General features: G+C 26.2%; 2 protein-coding genes across 4 annotated transcripts in view; both read left to right on the top strand.

Moving 5' to 3' along the window:
- Nucleotides 1-20,407, top strand: part of LOC111628755 (titin-like) — a 60,818-nt gene that overhangs the window by 19,925 nt on the left and 20,486 nt on the right. The window contains exons 28-43 of the mRNA XM_023372598.1: nt 168-428; nt 6,706-6,870; nt 7,032-7,102; nt 7,178-7,424; nt 7,507-7,605; nt 7,679-7,867; nt 8,894-9,091; nt 16,053-16,334; nt 16,408-16,527; nt 17,204-17,374; nt 18,728-18,869; nt 18,957-19,105; nt 19,191-19,316; nt 19,383-19,547; nt 19,829-19,899; nt 19,984-20,230. Coding sequence (XP_023228366.1) covers nt 168-428; nt 6,706-6,870; nt 7,032-7,102; nt 7,178-7,424; nt 7,507-7,605; nt 7,679-7,867; nt 8,894-9,091; nt 16,053-16,334; nt 16,408-16,527; nt 17,204-17,374; nt 18,728-18,869; nt 18,957-19,105; nt 19,191-19,316; nt 19,383-19,547; nt 19,829-19,899; nt 19,984-20,230 — 2,703 coding nt within the window. The remainder of the gene's footprint in view (nt 1-167; nt 429-6,705; nt 6,871-7,031; nt 7,103-7,177; nt 7,425-7,506; nt 7,606-7,678; nt 7,868-8,893; nt 9,092-16,052; nt 16,335-16,407; nt 16,528-17,203; nt 17,375-18,727; nt 18,870-18,956; nt 19,106-19,190; nt 19,317-19,382; nt 19,548-19,828; nt 19,900-19,983; nt 20,231-20,407) is intronic.
- On the top strand, nt 57-9,406 carry LOC111628771 (dnaJ homolog subfamily B member 6-like). 3 transcript variants are annotated; one of them, XM_023372616.1, is made up of 4 exons: nt 63-97; nt 171-244; nt 8,908-9,104; nt 9,173-9,406. In XM_023372616.1, the coding sequence occupies exons 1-4, from the start codon at nt 64-66 to the stop codon at nt 9,192-9,194; spliced, it is 327 nt and encodes a 108-aa protein (XP_023228384.1). In that variant the 5' UTR covers nt 63; the 3' UTR covers nt 9,195-9,406. The 3 variants fall into 3 exon arrangements, with proteins under 3 accessions (XP_023228382.1, XP_023228383.1, XP_023228384.1); XM_023372614.1 differs by lacking the exons at nt 8,908-9,104; nt 9,173-9,406 and adding an exon at nt 510-743 and having other exon boundaries at nt 57-97; nt 168-441; XM_023372615.1 differs by lacking the exons at nt 8,908-9,104; nt 9,173-9,406 and adding an exon at nt 510-743 and having other exon boundaries at nt 59-97; nt 171-441.

The following is a 20,407-nucleotide window of genomic DNA, read 5'->3' as shown; positions in this document are numbered from 1 at the left end:
TATAGCGTTTGGAAAAGTTAAGACGTTTCTTTTTATGTAATTTGGTAAGNATCCTGCTGCTGCATGCACAAATTAGACAGGCCGTTTTTAGAACCAGGTTTGTTTTATTCTTAAATATTTTTATTGATTTTTCCATTATTATTCATAAACTGGTCTTTATGCACCAGAAGGCGTCGAGGCACGCGGCTTTACTTATACAGCAGCCACTCCAACTCAAAGACCCGATTTAGTAACGACGGGAATGGTTCGTTCCTTACCACGTGCTCCAGTTCCAGCTCCTACTCCTGCTCCTCCTCCTGTTCCCATTCCGGCATCCACTCCTGTACAGAATCAATCTACTTACTCCGCTCTTCATACATATGGAAGTGAAGCGGAATATGATGATCCTAGATACGATAGTGTGGTGGAAGAAATGAAGAATTTCTTAGGTGCCAATGCCATGTAAGTTATAAATATTTTAAATTTATATTGTTCACTTATTTTCCATTTAGAATAATTCTTTATTATAGGAACCGCAAAACAACTTTGTAAATCATTCAAACTTTTGAAGATTTTTATGAGCATTCAACAGTTTCCAAAAACACGCAAACTTTTATAACTTAAGATATGTCCAATAAAATCTACAACATGAAAACTGTTAAATGTTTCTGTAGATTATATGATTAGAAGAATTGTGTGATTTGTTAAAAGTTTGCATTCTGTATTGAACTTCTTAGACCGTATTTGTTTTTATGAAAATAAAACATTTTTATTCATTATTAATATTTTATTGTTTTTGTATTTTATCCTAATTGAATACCTTAATGGCTTCGTGAGTGATTGTTACTTTGTCATTAAATTTTAAAAGTAATATAATTTATTATTATATGTGTGAAGCATGCAGGTAAGTTCTGTTTTATACTAAAATATTTAATATTTACAGAAAAATAAAAATTATAATTTTATTTACAGTCAGTTTTAACAAGCATAATTTGAAGAAATTACTAAAAGTATTTTAACAGAGTAAGTAAAAGTTTACACTTGTGGTTGATATATTCAGAAAAATTCTAATTCTTAATGCTGGAAATTTTATTGCAATGTTATTATTAATAATCATTGTATATGTTTAATATTTAAGATATATAACTTAGGTTTTCTTAAATTAATTTTTGAAACTGAAGTTTTTCATTCGTTAATTTTATTATTGTGTAACTAAGTACTATATTTTACCACTATGTGTCGCTCTAATCAGCTGTTTAGTATTATTCAAAGCAGGTTTATCCACCTAAAATCAAGGTTCAAGTAAAAGTTTATGCAGTTCTTTATATATGTCAAAACAAGAATAATAGGAATTTCATAATTTAATAGGACTGGTATTTTCTGGATATCTTCTCACGTAGACATTTTTACTGGGCCATGTAGGTTTTAACGAGAATGGAAGTGTGGCTTCACTGCAACAGAGCCGAGCTATGCAAGGACTGCATCTACTCATTGTGATTTCATAACTATTGCACTGATATCTGCTTATAATTTGCTATGGAAATACATCAGAATCGCAATTTACTAGTTTGGTGTTTATATTTATGGATTTGTCATCTTATTTATCCCATTGTCATGGAAGGTAAGTAATAAGTTTGTTCTTTATTCTGCTATCGGTCGCCATCTTGTCTTTCTGCAATAGGTCGGAAACGATCATTGATTACAAAGCGAAAAGTAATATACTAAATTTATCAATTTTAATTTATCTTCGCTAATGTGAAAGCTTTTCGTTTTGTTTTAGCAATTTATACAGAAATAAATTTTGTAGTTGATAATAATTGTATATTTTTGAATTAAAACAATTTAATTATGATACAATTTATTAAATTAAACATTCTATCAATATATATAACTTAAATAATTGAATGAAATGAAATTCTTTACCCAGATAACAGATATAATATTTGATAAATGTATTAATACTGTATATTGTTTATTTATTAACTGCCGAAAATAATAGGTATTATTTTATATTATTATTAAATTCGTTATAGTTTAAAGAGAATTTGCAGTTTTTTCTAAAGATCATGGTTTATATTTTAATAAACCATGATCTTTAGAATTTAAGTAACAACAAAATATAATGATGTTAAAATGATTAGAATTATTAAATGTTTAATAAATATAAATTATTTTAAAGATCATATTTAATAATTAAAAGAAATTAATTTTATTCCAAATTGAATTTAATAGTGTAATAAATGTTACTTGATAATACTTTCAGAAATACAACATTACATTTTAATTAATTTATATTAATTTGTAAGTGTTGATATATAATTTTATTAAATTCTTGTTAAACATTTCATGTATAAACATATTAATATAACATTTTTAATATTATTTTATTTGTTTTTATTCAAAACTATAATTTTATAAAATTGATTAGAGAAGATTTTTAATTTATATAATTATAATTTAATTTTATATGCAGTACTACAGATTCTATAAAATCTAATTATAAAAGGTTTTATTTTATACTTTGAATTGTTATAGACGATCTGCCAATTTTTTCATTTAATTGAAAATTATTTTATCATTTTATATCAATTTTATATTATACTCAAGACATTGTACAATTTTACTCAGTCATTCTTATAGCTTAATAAAGAATTTTGTATATTTAAAACATGTCTAATATATTTTTTCTAGTTTTTCTCATAACTTGATTTGTTTAGTGACTGTCTATATGTAACATATCTAGATAGATATGTTAGACTGTATATCTAGATAGATATGTTAGATATATAGACTGTAGATATGTAACATGTCTATATAGTGATTAACTATTATTTTTAAAGTTGCATATTCATAAAAATTCTCAAAATAAAACTTATTTAATTCGATATTTAGCATTATAGACTATTAATATTACTATTAAATAATTATTTTAATAATTTTAAAATTGTTTGGGTACTTATCGTTGAGTGTTTCCTTCATTTCGGTATCATATGTTTTGAAAATTGTCAAATAACTTATAAACGATTTATTGTATATTATACAAGCGAAAATTTGTATACTTAATAGTATACAAATTTTCGCTTGTATATATTATTTATATAATAATTTTATAGATATTTTAAGAGAAAGTTTAAAAATCAAAATTTGGTCTGGATTTTTGTATTTTATTTTTTTAATTTAAAATGTCTAAGATACATCCCAAACACTTAGACTTTTACATAAAGTGTAAAACTCTTTTATATTTAAACCATTTCGAAATCATACAATGCATTATCAATATTATTTTCCCATCATTAATGAATATATTTTAATTTTTATAAATATGTTATATTTCATCTTTATTCAAATATAATTAAAATGTTTTCATAATTATTTTGTATAAATTTTATTATGTGCTTACTTTTTCATTTTTTATCTATATAAATATATTTAAAAACAGTTTACTAATAATTGTTTTTACGATTTTGGCACCGCATTATCTATAAAGAATAAAAACGATGAACAGTTACATATTTAAAGATTCAAATGTTTGTTCTTCTACTTATTAATATTAATAATCTTTGTGGTTGACTACACCTATAACTCTATACTTATGAAACTCAAAATCATGTATCAACACAGTGTTTGTGGCACGGCTTTATGACGCGGGTGCTACACATACTGTATTTATACATGATTTTGAATTCCATATGTATAGTGTAATAGGTGTAGTCTAGCTTCAAAATACCGTATGACAATTCGTTTATAATTAGCGATTATGGCATTCATGGAAATTGACACACGACGGAGCGAGTGGGCCAAATTTCCATTTATGCCATAATCGCCTATATTATAAACTAATTGCATAATATACTATTCAAACGTCTCATTTTATTTATATCAATGTTACTGAAGGAGGAAAAATCTTAAATGACTTCTGATCACTCTAAATGGATGAAAAACTCTATCCATTGGAATTTTTGTGCTGACAGTTGTAAATAAATGTCAGAACTATTAGTTATACAGTATTAGAAACTATATTGACTTCTAAAATAAATTTAAGCACATGTAAAGAATATGATTGTGTCTCCAATAAAAAATTACTCTAAAATTTTAATTCAATTGCAATGGAATTAAATTAAAATTTAAGTCTAAATTAGGCTGACAGTCTATTTTAATCGGAAAATTTCTTNACTTAGACTTTTACATAAAGTGTAAAACTCTTTTATATTTAAACCATTTCGAAATCATACAATGCATTATCAATATTATTTTCCCATCATTAATGAATATATTTTAATTTTTATAAATATGTTATATTTCATCTTTATTCAAATATAATTAAAATGTTTTCATAATTATTTTGTATAAATTTTATTATGTGCTTACTTTTTCATTTTTTATCTATATAAATATATTTAAAAACAGTTTACTAATAATTGTTTTTACGATTTTGGCACCGCATTATCTATAAAGAATAAAAACGATGAACAGTTACATATTTAAAGATTCAAATGTTTGTTCTTCTACTTATTAATATTAATAATCTTTGTGGTTGACTACACCTATAACTCTATACTTATGAAACTCAAAATCATGTATCAACACAGTGTTTGTGGCACGGCTTTATGACGCGGGTGCTACACATACTGTATTTATACATGATTTTGAATTCCATATGTATAGTGTAATAGGTGTAGTCTAGCTTCAAAATACCGTATGACAATTCGTTTATAATTAGCGATTATGGCATTCATGGAAATTGACACACGACGGAGCGAGTGGGCCAAATTTCCATTTATGCCATAATCGCCTATATTATAAACTAATTGCATAATATACTATTCAAACGTCTCATTTTATTTATATCAATGTTACTGAAGGAGGAAAAATCTTAAATGACTTCTGATCACTCTAAATGGATGAAAAACTCTATCCATTGGAATTTTTGTGCTGACAGTTGTAAATAAATGTCAGAACTATTAGTTATACAGTATTAGAAACTATATTGACTTCTAAAATAAATTTAAGCACATGTAAAGAATATGATTGTGTCTCCAATAAAAAATTACTCTAAAATTTTAATTCAATTGCAATGGAATTAAATTAAAATTTAAGTCTAAATTAGGCTGACAGTCTATTTTAATCGGAAAATTTCTTAGTTCCTAAATTAATAAATATATTTTCTAGACATTTGAAAACTATAAATATGATTAAAAAATTTCAAATAGATCAACCAAAGGTTGTGCTTATTATGTACAGTATATTTATTTAAAAGTTTTATCGATTTTAATCATTACAAAAATGCATATTTAGTAGGAATATTGAAATAAATTGACTATAATGATAAAAATTTTCAGGATATTTTATTGTTATTTATTTTTTAGTTTTGGTGTATTTGTATGAATTACGTTAGATAGCTCATATTATTTGTAGAAGAATACAGTCGACCCCCCCTATAACACTGTTGATTATTCCGTTTTATATGAATTCCATGTTGTATGAGTCACTTAAATCTAAGTGACTCGTACAACATGGAATTCATATAAAACGGAATAATCAACAGTATTATAGGGGGGTCGACTGTAATTTAATTTGTTCGCTTTGTGTGATTTCTCTCTGAATTTTTACATTTTTTGTATTTATAAAGTTAGGATCAACAGCGACTGATGACAAAATAAAACATGGCAGTTATTCGGATGTGCCGTTGTTGAAAGGTTATTTTATAAGCATATTTTTCAAAAGAACGGTTTCTGAAAAAATTGTCCGGTATGTATCTTTATATGTATATATAGACCTATATATACATATATACACATACTTATATATACAGATCTACAATAGATCTACATACAAACACACAACATTAATACGAAGAAAAGAATAATAATATATTTTAAGAGAAAATTTCGAATTTTATCAAGTTAACTAACATCCGACTATTACCCTACATGTAATAATTTTTAAAAACTAAAATTAGAAATACTGTATAGTCATTCACTTTTACTGATACAGAAGATATTATTTATTTTTATAGTATCCATTTCATTTTCTAATTTATATTATTTTTATGATGCAATGCAAAAATTAAATATCATTAAGGAAAGCAATTTCCTTTAATTTAGTGCTAAGCTATCCCTTTAATTTCGTGCCGCACAGATATCTGTTTTTGATATTATCTCATTGAATCAGTTCCAGTTATTATTACATTATGAAAGTGGCAATGTTGCAAGATATTGTTCTTATAATAAAAATTTGTAGCCACGCTAAAATCTTGAACTGTGACCACACTGTAGTCCGTAAAGCCTAATGAACATCGAATATTTGATATTAAAATATATTNAATACAACCTTTCATCGCTTATCTAAAGAAACTTTAATTTAGTTCACTTTCTAATCGTGTTCATTCATTACACAAAGGACAAAGCTTGATGGCCTCTGCAAGTGACAAACGACCTTGATTAGTTTCTCTTTCAAAGCGAAAAATATATAATTTAAAATTACAAAATATAAATAGATTTAAATTGATTTTGTCAGTGGAAACAATTAATGTTTTACAGAGAATCGAAAAAAATGACATTGAAATTTAAGTATGCATGTCACCAGTGAACGTACTTTAATTATAATTATCAAAGTTGTTGACCTACAAAGTAGAGTTTCTTTCTCATTCTCTGGAGTAATTTGATCGAAATTAATATCTTTATTTATATTTAAACTGAATGTTATTGTTATTGTTACTTTTCTTAGAAGATAAGAATAATCCTTTGGAATTAAAAGTTGATGGATCTCAAATGTCAGTGATTGTTCTTCGTTTGAAGCCATATACAAAATATCAATTTCAAGTTGTTGCCGTCAATGAAGTAGGAAGTAGCAAACCGTCGAAAACTGTTGAAGCTATTACCACTGAAGAAGGTGATAATTAGTTTTTAGTTATTTTTAGCTCTAAAGTTAGTTTGATTATTTTTGCAAGCTTGATTTTATAAGTATAAAATAAATGTTAGGCTTTATAGAGTGAAAAAATTAATTATTAATACATTTAATAATATCTAACATGATTACTTTTATTTTTGCAGAACCTGCATCTCCTGCTTTTGATCTTCAAGTAAGTGATAAATCGACAGCTTCAGCTGTTTTAAGTTGGAAGGTAATTGTTTTTAGTGATCTTTGTTTTGATTTCAATATTTTATTTAAATTAATAATAAACATTTAAAAATTTTAGTCTCCTCCAAAACATCAGTGGAATGGACCATTACTGGGATTTTACATTGGATATAAAAAAACCAGTCAAGGTTCACAAATATCTTACTCATATAAAAATGTAAAAATTGATTCAAAAACGGAAATTCAAAAAACTGTGTTGGATAATCTGCAGAAGACTTCAACTTACACTGTAAATGTAATTGCTTATAATAGAGCAGGATTAGCTCCACCTTCGGAACCAATACTCTTAACAACATCGTATATTGGTAAGAGAACATTTATTAATAAGTATTATAAGACTAAATATATTAAAATTTTTAATTAAACTTCATTATATTTATTTTTAAGAATCTCCTCCAACACCTCGAATATCCATTTTGACAACTGATCCAAATTCGGTGACTATGAGAATTTTATGGTCTTCGAAGAGAAACACACCGCTTACTGGTACTTAATATTACTTTAAATATTATTTAGAATGTATAAACATCGATTAACTTTATTCTTTAAATATTAATAGGTTATGTTGCTCACATAAAACCTACCAATGGTCAGTGGCAAATGGTTCGACTGCCATTGGCTCCAAATAATAATTATACTATCGGAGGATTGGTCAGTGGAGTTCAATATCAGATGTATTTAACAGCGAAGAACGAATATGGAGACAGTGGACCCACTGAAGTACTCAGCTTTCTCACAGCAAATAAAAGTTAGCCATTTTAAAAAAGATATATTATTTCGGTTTATGTTTAACAGTATATTTGAATTTCATTACTGATATCAGATAATCATTTATTTTTGTGCAAAATTTTTGGTCATTAATTATTCAAAATATTTTCGTATTTTTAAACACGACTTGTTTGATAAATTGGATTGATTTTAATGAAGTTTAATAGAAAGAATTTATAATTTTTATTCGTATTCATAAACATAATTTTAAAATAAATTACAATAGAGCCCAGAAAACTCGACTATCGATAAATCGACATTCCATAAAACTCGTCGTGTCGTTCGAAAAAAATTAACAATAATGAACATGTAATATAATTTTTATCTTTATAACTTGACACTACTATCGAATAAGTTATTGTTTTTCACTGGCGAAACTCGATAATAGCATCAATTCTACCTGTTAACAAAGAATATAACAGGAGAACATTGCAAAACGCCAATACGCGAATGTCACTGACTCGAAACTAGCTACTTCGTTTCTTAAAATTAAAACTTAATTACAAGTATTAATAATCTCTATTGGTGCGTAGATAATATGTATATGAATTTGTACATATAATGTACTTTATGAATATTCAACTATTTAGACTATCATCATCGCTATCCGTAAAACTAGTTATTTTTGATAACTCGCTACCTTTTCAGTCTAATTAAGTCGAATTTGCGGTACTATACTGTATGACAGTTTAAATGTTTAATGAATATAATTTCATTAATCTCGATCAATATGGTAAGCTGTTCAGTTGATAAAGTTCTATCGCCGTTTTTCAATCAAAATACAGTAAGCGTCAAAATTCTCTCAAAGAACGCAGAATAGGCTAAAGAAATGGAAAACGTTGCAACGCACATTTAGTACGAAAAACTTTATATTTATTTGCATACTTATATGTTTACCTATATAATTATAATATAATTATCCGAACAAAGTAATTATTTTATTAATAACAGTGCATTGCAAGATGTGCATTGAGAGAATTTTGATGCAGATAAAAATCTNATTTAGTAACGACGGGAATGGTTCGTTCCTTACCACGTGCTCCAGTTCCAGCTCCTACTCCTGCTCCTCCTCCTGTTCCCATTCCGGCATCCACTCCTGTACAGAATCAATCTACTTACTCCGCTCTTCATACATATGGAAGTGAAGCGGAATATGATGATCCTAGATACGATAGTGTGGTGGAAGAAATGAAGAATTTCTTAGGTGCCAATGCCATGTAAGTTATAAATATTTTAAATTTATATTGTTCACTTATTTTCCATTTAGAATAATTCTTTATTATAGGAACCGCAAAACAACTTTGTAAATCATTCAAACTTTTGAAGATTTTTATGAGCATTCAACAGTTTCCAAAAACACGCAAACTTTTATAACTTAAGATATGTCCAATAAAATCTACAACATGAAAACTGTTAAATGTTTCTGTAGATTATATGATTAGAAGAATTGTGTGATTTGTTAAAAGTTTGCATTCTGTATTGAACTTCTTAGACCGTATTTGTTTTTATGAAAATAAAACATTTTTATTCATTATTAATATTTTATTGTTTTTGTATTTTATCCTAATTGAATACCTTAATGGCTTCGTGAGTGATTGTTACTTTGTCATTAAATTTTAAAAGTAATATAATTTATTATTATATGTGTGAAGCATGCAGGTAAGTTCTGTTTTATACTAAAATATTTAATATTTACAGAAAAATAAAAATTATAATTTTATTTACAGTCAGTTTTAACAAGCATAATTTGAAGAAATTACTAAAAGTATTTTAACAGAGTAAGTAAAAGTTTACACTTGTGGTTGATATATTCAGAAAAATTCTAATTCTTAATGCTGGAAATTTTATTGCAATGTTATTATTAATAATCATTGTATATGTTTAATATTTAAGATATATAACTTAGGTTTTCTTAAATTAATTTTTGAAACTGAAGTTTTTCATTCGTTAATTTTATTATTGTGTAACTAAGTACTATATTTTACCACTATGTGTCGCTCTAATCAGCTGTTTAGTATTATTCAAAGCAGGTTTATCCACCTAAAATCAAGGTTCAAGTAAAAGTTTATGCAGTTCTTTATATATGTCAAAACAAGAATAATAGGAATTTCATAATTTAATAGGACTGGTATTTTCTGGATATCTTCTCACGTAGACATTTTTACTGGGCCATGTAGGTTTTAACGAGAATGGAAGTGTGGCTTCACTGCAACAGAGCCGAGCTATGCAAGGACTGCATCTACTCATTGTGATTTCATAACTATTGCACTGATATCTGCTTATAATTTGCTATGGAAATACATCAGAATCGCAATTTACTAGTTTGGTGTTTATATTTATGGATTTGTCATCTTATTTATCCCATTGTCATGGAAGGTAAGTAATAAGTTTGTTCTTTATTCTGCTATCGGTCGCCATCTTGTCTTTCTGCAATAGGTCGGAAACGATCATTGATTACAAAGCGAAAAGTAATATACTAAATTTATCAATTTTAATTTATCTTCGCTAATGTGAAAGCTTTTCGTTTTGTTTTAGCAATTTATACAGAAATAAATTTTGTAGTTGATAATAATTGTATATTTTTGAATTAAAACAATTTAATTATGATACAATTTATTAAATTAAACATTCTATCAATATATATAACTTAAATAATTGAATGAAATGAAATTCTTTACCCAGATAACAGATATAATATTTGATAAATGTATTAATACTGTATATTGTTTATTTATTAACTGCCGAAAATAATAGGTATTATTTTATATTATTATTAAATTCGTTATAGTTTAAAGAGAATTTGCAGTTTTTTCTAAAGATCATGGTTTATATTTTAATAAACCATGATCTTTAGAATTTAAGTAACAACAAAATATAATGATGTTAAAATGATTAGAATTATTAAATGTTTAATAAATATAAATTATTTTAAAGATCATATTTAATAATTAAAAGAAATTAATTTTATTCCAAATTGAATTTAATAGTGTAATAAATGTTACTTGATAATACTTTCAGAAATACAACATTACATTTTAATTAATTTATATTAATTTGTAAGTGTTGATATATAATTTTATTAAATTCTTGTTAAACATTTCATGTATAAACATATTAATATAACATTTTTAATATTATTTTATTTGTTTTTATTCAAAACTATAATTTTATAAAATTGATTAGAGAAGATTTTTAATTTATATAATTATAATTTAATTTTATATGCAGTACTACAGATTCTATAAAATCTAATTATAAAAGGTTTTATTTTATACTTTGAATTGTTATAGACGATCTGCCAATTTTTTCATTTAATTGAAAATTATTTTATCATTTTATATCAATTTTATATTATACTCAAGACATTGTACAATTTTACTCAGTCATTCTTATAGCTTAATAAAGAATTTTGTATATTTAAAACATGTCTAATATATTTTTTCTAGTTTTTCTCATAACTTGATTTGTTTAGTGACTGTCTATATGTAACATATCTAGATAGATATGTTAGACTGTATATCTAGATAGATATGTTAGATATATAGACTGTAGATATGTAACATGTCTATATAGTGATTAACTATTATTTTTAAAGTTGCATATTCATAAAAATTCTCAAAATAAAACTTATTTAATTCGATATTTAGCATTATAGACTATTAATATTACTATTAAATAATTATTTTAATAATTTTAAAATTGTTTGGGTACTTATCGTTGAGTGTTTCCTTCATTTCGGTATCATATGTTTTGAAAATTGTCAAATAACTTATAAACGATTTATTGTATATTATACAAGCGAAAATTTGTATACTTAATAGTATACAAATTTTCGCTTGTATATATTATTTATATAATAATTTTATAGATATTTTAAGAGAAAGTTTAAAAATCAAAATTTGGTCTGGATTTTTGTATTTTATTTTTTTAATTTAAAATGTCTAAGATACATCCCAAACACTTAGACTTTTACATAAAGTGTAAAACTCTTTTATATTTAAACCATTTCGAAATCATACAATGCATTATCAATATTATTTTCCCATCATTAATGAATATATTTTAATTTTTATAAATATGTTATATTTCATCTTTATTCAAATATAATTAAAATGTTTTCATAATTATTTTGTATAAATTTTATTATGTGCTTACTTTTTCATTTTTTATCTATATAAATATATTTAAAAACAGTTTACTAATAATTGTTTTTACGATTTTGGCACCGCATTATCTATAAAGAATAAAAACGATGAACAGTTACATATTTAAAGATTCAAATGTTTGTTCTTCTACTTATTAATATTAATAATCTTTGTGGTTGACTACACCTATAACTCTATACTTATGAAACTCAAAATCATGTATCAACACAGTGTTTGTGGCACGGCTTTATGACGCGGGTGCTACACATACTGTATTTATACATGATTTTGAATTCCATATGTATAGTGTAATAGGTGTAGTCTAGCTTCAAAATACCGTATGACAATTCGTTTATAATTAGCGATTATGGCATTCATGGAAATTGACACACGACGGAGCGAGTGGGCCAAATTTCCATTTATGCCATAATCGCCTATATTATAAACTAATTGCATAATATACTATTCAAACGTCTCATTTTATTTATATCAATGTTACTGAAGGAGGAAAAATCTTAAATGACTTCTGATCACTCTAAATGGATGAAAAACTCTATCCATTGGAATTTTTGTGCTGACAGTTGTAAATAAATGTCAGAACTATTAGTTATACAGTATTAGAAACTATATTGACTTCTAAAATAAATTTAAGCACATGTAAAGAATATGATTGTGTCTCCAATAAAAAATTACTCTAAAATTTTAATTCAATTGCAATGGAATTAAATTAAAATTTAAGTCTAAATTAGGCTGACAGTCTATTTTAATCGGAAAATTTCTTAGTTCCTAAATTAATAAATATATTTTCTAGACATTTGAAAACTATAAATATGATTAAAAAATTTCAAATAGATCAACCAAAGGTTGTGCTTATTATGTACAGTATATTTATTTAAAAGTTTTATCGATTTTAATCATTACAAAAATGCATATTTAGTAGGAATATTGAAATAAATTGACTATAATGATAAAAATTTTCAGGATATTTTATTGTTATTTATTTTTTAGTTTTGGTGTATTTGTATGAATTACGTTAGATAGCTCATATTATTTGTAGAAGAATACAGTCGACCCCCCCTATAACACTGTTGATTATTCCGTTTTATATGAATTCCATGTTGTATGAGTCACTTAAATCTAAGTGACTCGTACAACATGGAATTCATATAAAACGGAATAATCAACAGTATTATAGGGGGGTCGACTGTAATTTAATTTGTTCGCTTTGTGTGATTTCTCTCTGAATTTTTACATTTTTTGTATTTATAAAGTTAGGATCAACAGCGACTGATGACAAAATAAAACATGGCAGTTATTCGGATGTGCCGTTGTTGAAAGGTTATTTTATAAGCATATTTTTCAAAAGAACGGTTTCTGAAAAAATTGTCCGGTATGTATCTTTATATGTATATATAGACCTATATATACATATATACACATACTTATATATACAGATCTACAATAGATCTACATACAAACACACAACATTAATACGAAGAAAAGAATAATAATATATTTTAAGAGAAAATTTCGAATTTTATCAAGTTAACTAACATCCGACTATTACCCTACATGTAATAATTTTTAAAAACTAAAATTAGAAATACTGTATAGTCATTCACTTTTACTGATACAGAAGATATTATTTATTTTTATAGTATCCATTTCATTTTCTAATTTATATTATTTTTATGATGCAATGCAAAAATTAAATATCATTAAGGAAAGCAATTTCCTTTAATTTAGTGCTAAGCTATCCCTTTAATTTCGTGCCGCACAGATATCTGTTTTTGATATTATCTCATTGAATCAGTTCCAGTTATTATTACATTATGAAAGTGGCAATGTTGCAAGATATTGTTCTTATAATAAAAATTTGTAGCCACGCTAAAATCTTGAACTGTGACCACACTGTAGTCCGTAAAGCCTAATGAACATCGAATATTTGATATTAAAATATATTTTTCAAATGAATATTATTGTATAAGAATTTCAAAATTGATTAAAACATTAATGTATATTATATAATATAAATTTTTAAATATATAATTTTTTTATTTCAACAATATAATTTGGAAATACAATAATAAAAATAAAACAATATGTTATGTTGACATATTACAATCTTTTGATTTGAAATTTCTAATTTTCTTTTTCTAATTCTTAATTTGCTTTTTCGCAAGTTGATTAAGCAAATTAGAAAGTAATTTCATTTATTTATAAAAATTTACATTGCAAGTTGCATCATAACGGAGTTACAAATAAAAAAATACTACCTTTACTATCGATCTCCATCTTACAGTAGTATTTAGATCTGTAAAGTAATAACTTTGTACTTGTAGTTGAATTTATTTGTTTGTTTAGTTAAGTTACGGCAAAGCAACACTTGGGCAATCCGCCTAGGGGAAATGCCTTCCGGGAGGCCTTAAAAAGACCTCCCGGAAGGCATTCTCCTATTTGGTCCCTATTCAGGCGTTACAAACGTGGAGAAAACCGGAAAACTCCACGTGACCAGCCCGTCCAGGCGAGGCGCGAACCCACAGTTGAATTTGTCACTGTTGTTATATTCAACAGGCAACGTGATTTTGAAATTAGTCATTCTTTACCGTCTATAACGTTTCCAAGAAATTTATCTCAATACTATATAAAATTTGAGATATAGATTATCATTATTGTAGTCTAATAACAGTTTGTTAACATTATCATATAAATATGGCGCGAGTATGAGGTTGATGAATACATTCATTAGTTCATAAGTTGATGGAAGAACGTTCTGATTTTCCAAATTTTTATCTTGCTGGCATATTAAATTGTTTCTGTAATTTCATTGTGATGTGAATTTAATGAGACTGTTAAAATGAATTAATTTATTTCTTTTCTTTATATTAAATTAACAATAGGAAATCGCTTATAAAATGGAAAAACCGTTGGAATACAAATTAAAATTTAGAAATAGTAACATAGCCTGTTTTAAATTTCGCCAATGTTTCTCATCGTATATACATTGAATATCACAAATAATATTTTGAAAACAATTTTATGCTTTGACTTAGTACACAAGTCTCAGATTTTTTAACAATTTTCTACGTAATAAAATATTTATTAATTAAGTTTTAAGAAAGTAAATTTATATTTATAATTGACTGATATAAAAGTCATTTTAATTATAACTGCGTCTTATAAATAATATTAAGGCTGCACTTCTAAAATCTCACAACTCCACAAATGTAGGACTTATCCTATATGATAAGTCCTACATTTATCGATTTGAGATTTAAGAAGTACAGTTGAAGAGAACAAGAAGTTGAACACAATATTAAGGCTATTTTATATGTGAGGTTTTGTTGGACTTTCACAGAAAATAATTAAGGCTTAATTATTTTTAGCCAAAGTACAGCAAAACCAGCATTGTTTTACGATAATCCTTTTAGTCATTTTATTTTCTGAAATATTTCGATTGTCGATCAAAAAATTCAAAGATTTTTTCAAAGATTCAAAGATACTTTTACTTAGTAAAAATTCAATATTTTAGTTTTAAATTTATTTAAAATACTTATATTGTGATGGGAAATTATGTAAAGGATGAAACTTTCGTTTGGACATGTGTGATCAAATACACTAGGAAAACCAAAATCATCTTGTATCATAATATACTATTTCTTCTTATTTAAATTTTTAAATTTAAAAAAGAAACTATCGTACTACATTATGTTTATAAGTTTAATTTATAAAATAAATTTATCTTAGATTTAGAGTAAAATTTGAAATAACTGGAGAAAAAATACATTGACATGATAATCTTAAAAACTGATTAACAAATGTTAAAATTTTTTAAATCAATAATTTAAAATAATATTTTTATAATGTTTATTACAGTATCCGGTTTGAGTTTAAACAACTGGTATTATTATATTAGGAAAATTATAGTTAAGATGTAAAATTATTTTACATATAATCTTAAAATGTTAATACAAAATATTTAATTAATTAAATTAAATTTATTTATATCTATTATTTTAGTTCCACCAAAGATAGTTCCACAAATTAGCGAAAGTAACTTAAAGGAAAGTCAAAGATACATAGCAATGTGTGGCGTTAATGAAGGCGATCCACCATTTACTTTTCAATGGTCGAAGAATGGGAAGCCATTGACAGAATCTTCTCATTTGATAGTTCAACGTCAGGACTTTTCTTCTTCGCTTATCATAGCATCGGTTAAAAGTGCAGATAGCGGAAATTATACTTGCTTAGTAACAAACAGAGCTGGATCCGATAGTCTAACGACGAAATTATTAGTTTCGGGTAAGATATTTAAAAATAATCGATGTTCATAACAAATTCTATTGAATATTTTAATTATGAATTATAATTTTAGTACCTCCTTCATGGATTCGTCAGCCTTACGACGTGTCTGTCAAGGCAGGAAACAAATTAGTTCTTCAATGTGAATCTGATGGCTATCCAGTACCAACTGTTAAATGGCGAAGAACGAAAGGTGACTATACAACAATAATATACACTTAGTATTTTAAAATATAAAACCTAAGACAATATTTGTTTGTTTTAAAATCATATATCAAGCCTAATAATTATAATTTAAGACAATATTATTCCCCGATATATTTATTGCAATATTATTTACAAATTTTTAAATACAATAATTTGTAAACAAATAATGATTTTCATTTTGATAACAGCAAATACGGTCAATGGAATATTAAAACATTGAATTATAATATCATCATGACTATGAAGCTTTGTACTTTAGAAAACCAATGTTTTTTACAAATATATATTATTTAAAAAATAAATAAATAAATAAGATGTGGGATAATATCGTATCTGATATTCATGAAGTAAATTTATATAAAATAACGAAGACATTTAAATATCTTTAAGAAGTTTGTAAGTTGTTAAAATAGTAAACGTATTAATGATAATAGTAATGTGTTGTGATAATAGTAATTGATGACCCACACAAAACCATTGTAGATCGTTTTTTTTTAACATTATTTTTAATTATATGGGGCTAATCTACGCGATATGAACAAATTAATTAATTTCTTAAAGTTGAATAAATTAAATTACTGGATATTCTTTTAAAATCGTAAAATTTTAAACTTAGATATTAATGCAGATTGTATTATTGTAAATATAATTCATTTGTATAGGTTTCAGTATTGCTCAATCATTTCCTGTAACAGAAAACCATTGGAAAATTATTGAAAGTGGTACAATGTCTACTGTTGCTGCAAAAAAAGATGATGAAGGATTTTATACCTGTGAAGTGAGTAATGGCATTGGAGAAAACTTATCCAAAACAGTCAGAGTTGAAATTCAAGGTATACAAATATTGATAGATAAGAAACATATTAATTAAAGAAAAGAATTTTAAATTAAACATAATAAAATTCACACCTTTAATATAATGGCTCGACCTTCCACGCTCGACCTTCTTTAATTTTGTTCAAACTATAAAGTAAGATAGTTTAGGGTCTTAAACTAAGATCTGCAAAATATATCTAAATGCTCACTTTTGAAATCATCTTCCTTTGGTAGGATTGGTTAATGATTAAAAACATGAAATCTGATAGAGACAAGATGTTCTTTTTAATAGACTCAAAAAAATAAATTAATTAAAATAAAAATACTCTGAAATGACACATTTCCAGATATTTACTCTTCAAAATTGGTACAAATCAGTCATGGAATTTTTATTTAAGCGTATTTCTGCTATTCTGGAAGATCAAGAATCCTTACTCTATATCAGGGGTCACCAAACTTTTTTCACAGCGGGCCAGATGACTGAAAGAATGACGAGCGCTGGCCATATAGCCATTTTGTTCAATACAGCACACTGAAAAAATAGACAACCAACGATCAACGTATTTATTTACCAATACACAAACACGATGGCTGCCGCTAGCTCGTAATCGCTTTCTTATACAAAAAGCGCTCTAATATTCAAAGTCGCAAAAAGTCGCCAAATTTTTTATTTCACGAATTTATCTAAAAATTATATTACTGTCAGATGCAAAAATCGGATTAGACCGATTTTGGCATTTTTACTTACACTTATTTTAATTTTTTTACGTAATAAGTTTATCTATAATCTATGATATTTCCATATAAATAATTATATTTTAGTTCATTTGTGGCACAGTGCGGCGGTGGGCCGGACGAACTGACCTCGCGGGCCATAGTTTGGTGACCCTTGCTGTATATGAACGATGTTATGAATAAATAACAGTCAAACGAATAGGTATGTTTGCTGTAGGAGTAACAGGTTGTTAAGTTATTACGAGTCAGTTCTACTCGATAGTCACTGTATAGAAAAGTTATGCTAAAGTAGAAAATGTGTCTAATACAGCTGAGTTTACAGCAAAACGTTGTCCTTATTCACTAAATTTCAAAATATGTGTGCTCTGATGGCACACAACAAGAAAACAGTTGACGATTTGTGCGCGCCTCGCGCATGAAGAAGAGCAGAGTAACGTCCAAATCAAGGTTGCAATCTCTAGAACTACAAAACATTTAAATCTAATATTTTGCATATCTTAGTTTAAGATCGTTAGCTATCTTCGCTGAGGAGTTTCAACAAAATTGGAGAAGATCGAGTGTGGCGATTTTCATAGTGAGCATGAAATTTAGCTTTAATACCATTTAGGAAATATATATCATATTTTGGTTTTTAGTTCCACCTACAGTTAACATAGAGTCAGTTCAGAAAATGGTAAAAAATGGCGAAGATTCTCTATTAGTTTGTAACATAACTGGAGACAAACCGTTAAATATTTATTGGACTAAAGACGGAAACAAGCCAGAAGATAATCAAAGGTGAAAGGAAACTCTTAATATATATGTGAATATTTCCATAAGCTAATTTTAATAATTTGCTTTTCAATTGCTAAAATAATTTATTAGGATACAAATAGTGCATACGAATTTTGAAAGAAGCTACAAATCAGTCTTAAATATTGAATCTACGAATAGAGAAGACAGTGGATTGTATGTTTGTAGTGCCAATAACACATTTGGACATAGCCAGATGGCAATTAGACTAGGAATCATTGGTATGTTCTTTAGTATAAGTAATAAATATTTTGATTTATAATATTAAAATTAATATTGAAAAATGAATTTGGTCGACTTTTTCAGAACCACCCAGCCAGCCTGAAGAATTAAAAGTAAAAACAATATGGAGTAGAAGTGTTCGGCTGAGTTGGTTGCAGCCTTATAATGGAAATACTGTAATTCAAAAATACATTTGTATTTATAAAAAAGGTAGTTAATAAATTTATTTATATTAAACATTAAATAGCATTACATATTTATAAAGATTATTTTTAGAAGATAAAAACACGCCGCTGGAACTAAAAGTTGATGGATCTCAAATGTCGGTCATTATAATTCGTTTGAAACCTTACACAAGATATGATTTTCAAGTTATTGCAGTAAACGAAGTTGGAAGTAGCAAACCCTCGAAAACGGTTATTGCCATTACTACTGAAGAAGGTATCAAACGGATTTTAACATTATCTTGTCAAAATATTTATATTTAAAAATTCTGGTTTAATTGGTAACATTTGGAGTTTCAACAAAATTGGAGTCAAACCAATAGACGACAAACATCTCTTGTAGATCTCATTTCAGTTGTCTAATGCAATTTCATGAAAATATTATATGTAAATATGAAATAAATAATGCGGTATTTTTTATGAAGAAATAATATGAAAAAATACGAGTTATCTATTTGAATTGCATTAAAATAGATGTTCACTTTTGCTATTTTTTAGAGCCTGCAACTCCTGCTTTTGATCTTCAAGTAAGTGAGAAATCAACAGCTTCAGCTGTTTTAACTTGGAAGGTAATTATTTAGATATATGATATAATTTTTGCAGTTTTATATTTCCATTTTTACTAAAAACTATAAATACATAAATACATTTAGCCTCCACCAAAGCATCAGTGGAACGGTGCATTATTGGGATTTTACATTGGATATAAGAAAACCAGTCAAGGATCACAAATATCTTATTCATATAAAAACGTAAAAATTAATCACAAAGCAGAAATTCAAAAAACTGTATTGAACGATCTGCAGAAGACATCGACTTACACTGTTATTGTTATCGCTTACAACAGGGCTGGATTAGGTCCACCTTCGGAACCGATACTGTTAACAACATCCTATGTTGGTAAACAGAATTTAATAATAAATATTAAANAACTATGATTTTATCAGAGTAAGTAAAAGTTTATATTTGTATTTTATTTATTACGAAAAATATTTAGAGTAAAATTCCCAATATTAAGTATTAATGTTAATTTATTAATAATCATTGTACGCACGTTTAATTTTAATGAAATACAAT

This window comes from Centruroides sculpturatus, unplaced genomic scaffold (genome assembly GCF_000671375.1).
Source record: "Centruroides sculpturatus isolate CEXI.00-Female unplaced genomic scaffold, Cexi_2.0 scaffold634, whole genome shotgun sequence".
Taxonomy (NCBI): Eukaryota; Metazoa; Arthropoda; class Arachnida; order Scorpiones; family Buthidae; genus Centruroides; species Centruroides sculpturatus.
This window is presented reverse-complemented; position numbering and strand designations above follow the sequence as displayed.

What these genes read in the sequence shown, in the direction of transcription:
- LOC111628771 (XM_023372614.1), top strand. Translation starts at nt 64, where the DNA reads ATGCACAAATTAGACAGGCCGTTTTTAGAACCAG. An exon ending in CAGGCCGTTTTTAGAACCAG is followed by an intron (nt 98 to 167) that starts GTTTGTTTTATT and finishes TTTATGCACCAG; the next exon opens with AAGGCGTCGAGGCACGCGGC. An exon ending in TTCTTAGGTGCCAATGCCAT is followed by an intron (nt 442 to 509) that starts GTAAGTTATAAA and finishes TCTTTATTATAG; the next exon opens with GAACCGCAAAACAACTTTGT.